General features: G+C 36.2%; 1 protein-coding gene across 1 annotated transcript in view; it reads left to right on the plus strand.

Annotated features, from left to right (window-relative positions):
* mllt3 (MLLT3 super elongation complex subunit) overlaps positions 1-2103 on the plus strand; it is a 51653-nt gene that overhangs the window by 43637 nt on the left and 5913 nt on the right. The window contains exon 13 of the mRNA XM_016242064.1: positions 1500-1568. Within this exon, the coding sequence (XP_016097550.1) occupies positions 1500-1568 (69 nt within the window). The remainder of the gene's footprint in view (positions 1-1499; positions 1569-2103) is intronic.

The following is a 2103-nucleotide window of genomic DNA, read 5'->3' on the forward strand; positions in this document are numbered from 1 at the left end:
TATAATACTTTCTCGTTTGCCGTCAGCATTCAGCAAATACGCATTTATATCATTTAAACAAATCTTTGAATGACTAATGAACATTTAATTTCACAAACCTTGCAGACTTAGTCGAATCCAGTTGTGAGATCTTGTGAAGTGTGCATGTGACCTGCATGATCGCGTGTTCTCTGTGTGATTTTCGGTCTGTGCAAATCGAAGGCTTTAAACATTAAATTCTTGATTTCAAATTATTTAAAATTTCTTAAATATTAATTAAAATAAATGCTTTATATCGGCCATCGGCCACCCTGCTTTTCAAGATATCAGCATCGGCATCGGCTGTCAAAAAGCCAATATCGGTCGACCACTACACAAAACCAATAAAAACCCATTACAAACGAGGCATTTGTTGCGTCCAGTGGGGACATAATTACTGATTATAATGACTTATACTGTCTTTTTATGCGTTGCATTGCATATCGTGCCACGTAAACAAAAAACCATGCCTGCGTTTGTGATCGGAGAAACGATAAACAAGCGCTACTCTACACTGCTCAAAACTCTCATTTGAATCGTCAGTGGCAAATTATTTTAATATGAAAGCGTACTTACAGGCTGTGAGTCAGAAGCGCCAGACTGTCCTTGCAAATTTGGAACTGCCCCACTTTATAGAAACAGCCTTTGTGTGTAGACGGCATTGTAGGCTACTTTCCCAGGTTCAGGAAACAGTCCTCCGTAAAATGCGCTGCACACATGATCTGAATATTTGGGTTGAACCGCTCTTGAACAGTGTTGTAAATACAACTTAACCACTGATTTCTAGTTGTGTCCTCTTTTGGAAGGCCAAACAAAGTAGTTTCGCTTTCACAATGAAACACACAGCGTCTCCATGACAAGGCTGCAGCAGTAACAATACTACAGTGAGAATCAAAGTTACGCCTTCTTTCTTTGCATATACATTTGGGCGGTGTTATGCAAATCTTCCCACACAGTGACATAGACATGTGGGGGCGTGTTTAAACGAGGCATTTTAGGAGGGTGTGGACAAGTCTTAACTTTTATAAAGAATATAACTTTGGGTTTGAGACTTTAGTCTTTGCAACTTTAGGGATATTATCTATGCACGAACAGCATGTAACACTCCAAAGAGAAAGGAAAACTTGAAATCGCATCATATGACTCCTTTAAAACCACAGTTTAGGCTTTCAGTTAGGAGCAAAAATCTGCCTTTAAACTTGAAAGAAATAAAGATTTGAAATTTATTGTAATAATTATCAGTATCGATTGACATGAAAAATTTTACTGTGATAATTTTTTTGGACATATCGCCCAGCCCTACTAACAAAAATGTATCAATATTGAGCACATTTTTGCTGTAGTTTTGATCAGATAAATGCAGCCTTGGTCAGACTTCTTTCAAAACCATAAAAAAAATCTTATCGACCCCAAACATTTGAAAGATGATATATATATATATATATATATAGTAATGTATTTAAATTATGACAATTTTGCAGATACTCGAGGTGAAGAGTCCTATGAAACAAGCAAAGATGGACAAAAATAAAAACATTGACCGTGACAAGGTAATCACTCATTTTTTTAAATGCATATGTGTTACATTACATTAATATTGTATATGTAATATGGCATATTTTTAAACATCATATATATTCAATTTTGTCTATATGATTTCCCTGGGAATCCCAGGGCATTGCTAGCACTTTGCTGTTTAAGCTACATGCACACAATGACCTACTAGGCCTGTCACTGTAATATTAATACATGTAAATGTTTTATTGTAAGCACACTGTATATTAAACCATTTAGAATTTTTATTTTGCCACTTGAGGTCCAAAAAGCAAAAACAGTTGAAACCACTGCAGTGCAGGACACCATGACATTTTAGACATACCACGTTTAGTAAGAGCATGATTGATCAATCTGAAACATGTCTCCTTTGCGTCCAGTGGGGACATAATTACTGATTATAATGACTTATACTGTCTTTTTATGCGTTGTATTGCATATCGTGCCACGTAAACAATCATTGTGATCGGAGAAACGATAAACAAGCGCTACTCTACACTGCTCAAAACTCTCATTTGAATCGTCAGTGGC

The sequence above is a fragment of the Sinocyclocheilus grahami genome, unplaced genomic scaffold, assembly GCF_001515645.1.
Source record: "Sinocyclocheilus grahami isolate Dianchi unplaced genomic scaffold, SAMN03320097.WGS_v1.1 scaffold645.1, whole genome shotgun sequence".
Lineage (NCBI taxonomy): Eukaryota > Metazoa > Chordata > Actinopteri > Cypriniformes > Cyprinidae > Sinocyclocheilus > Sinocyclocheilus grahami.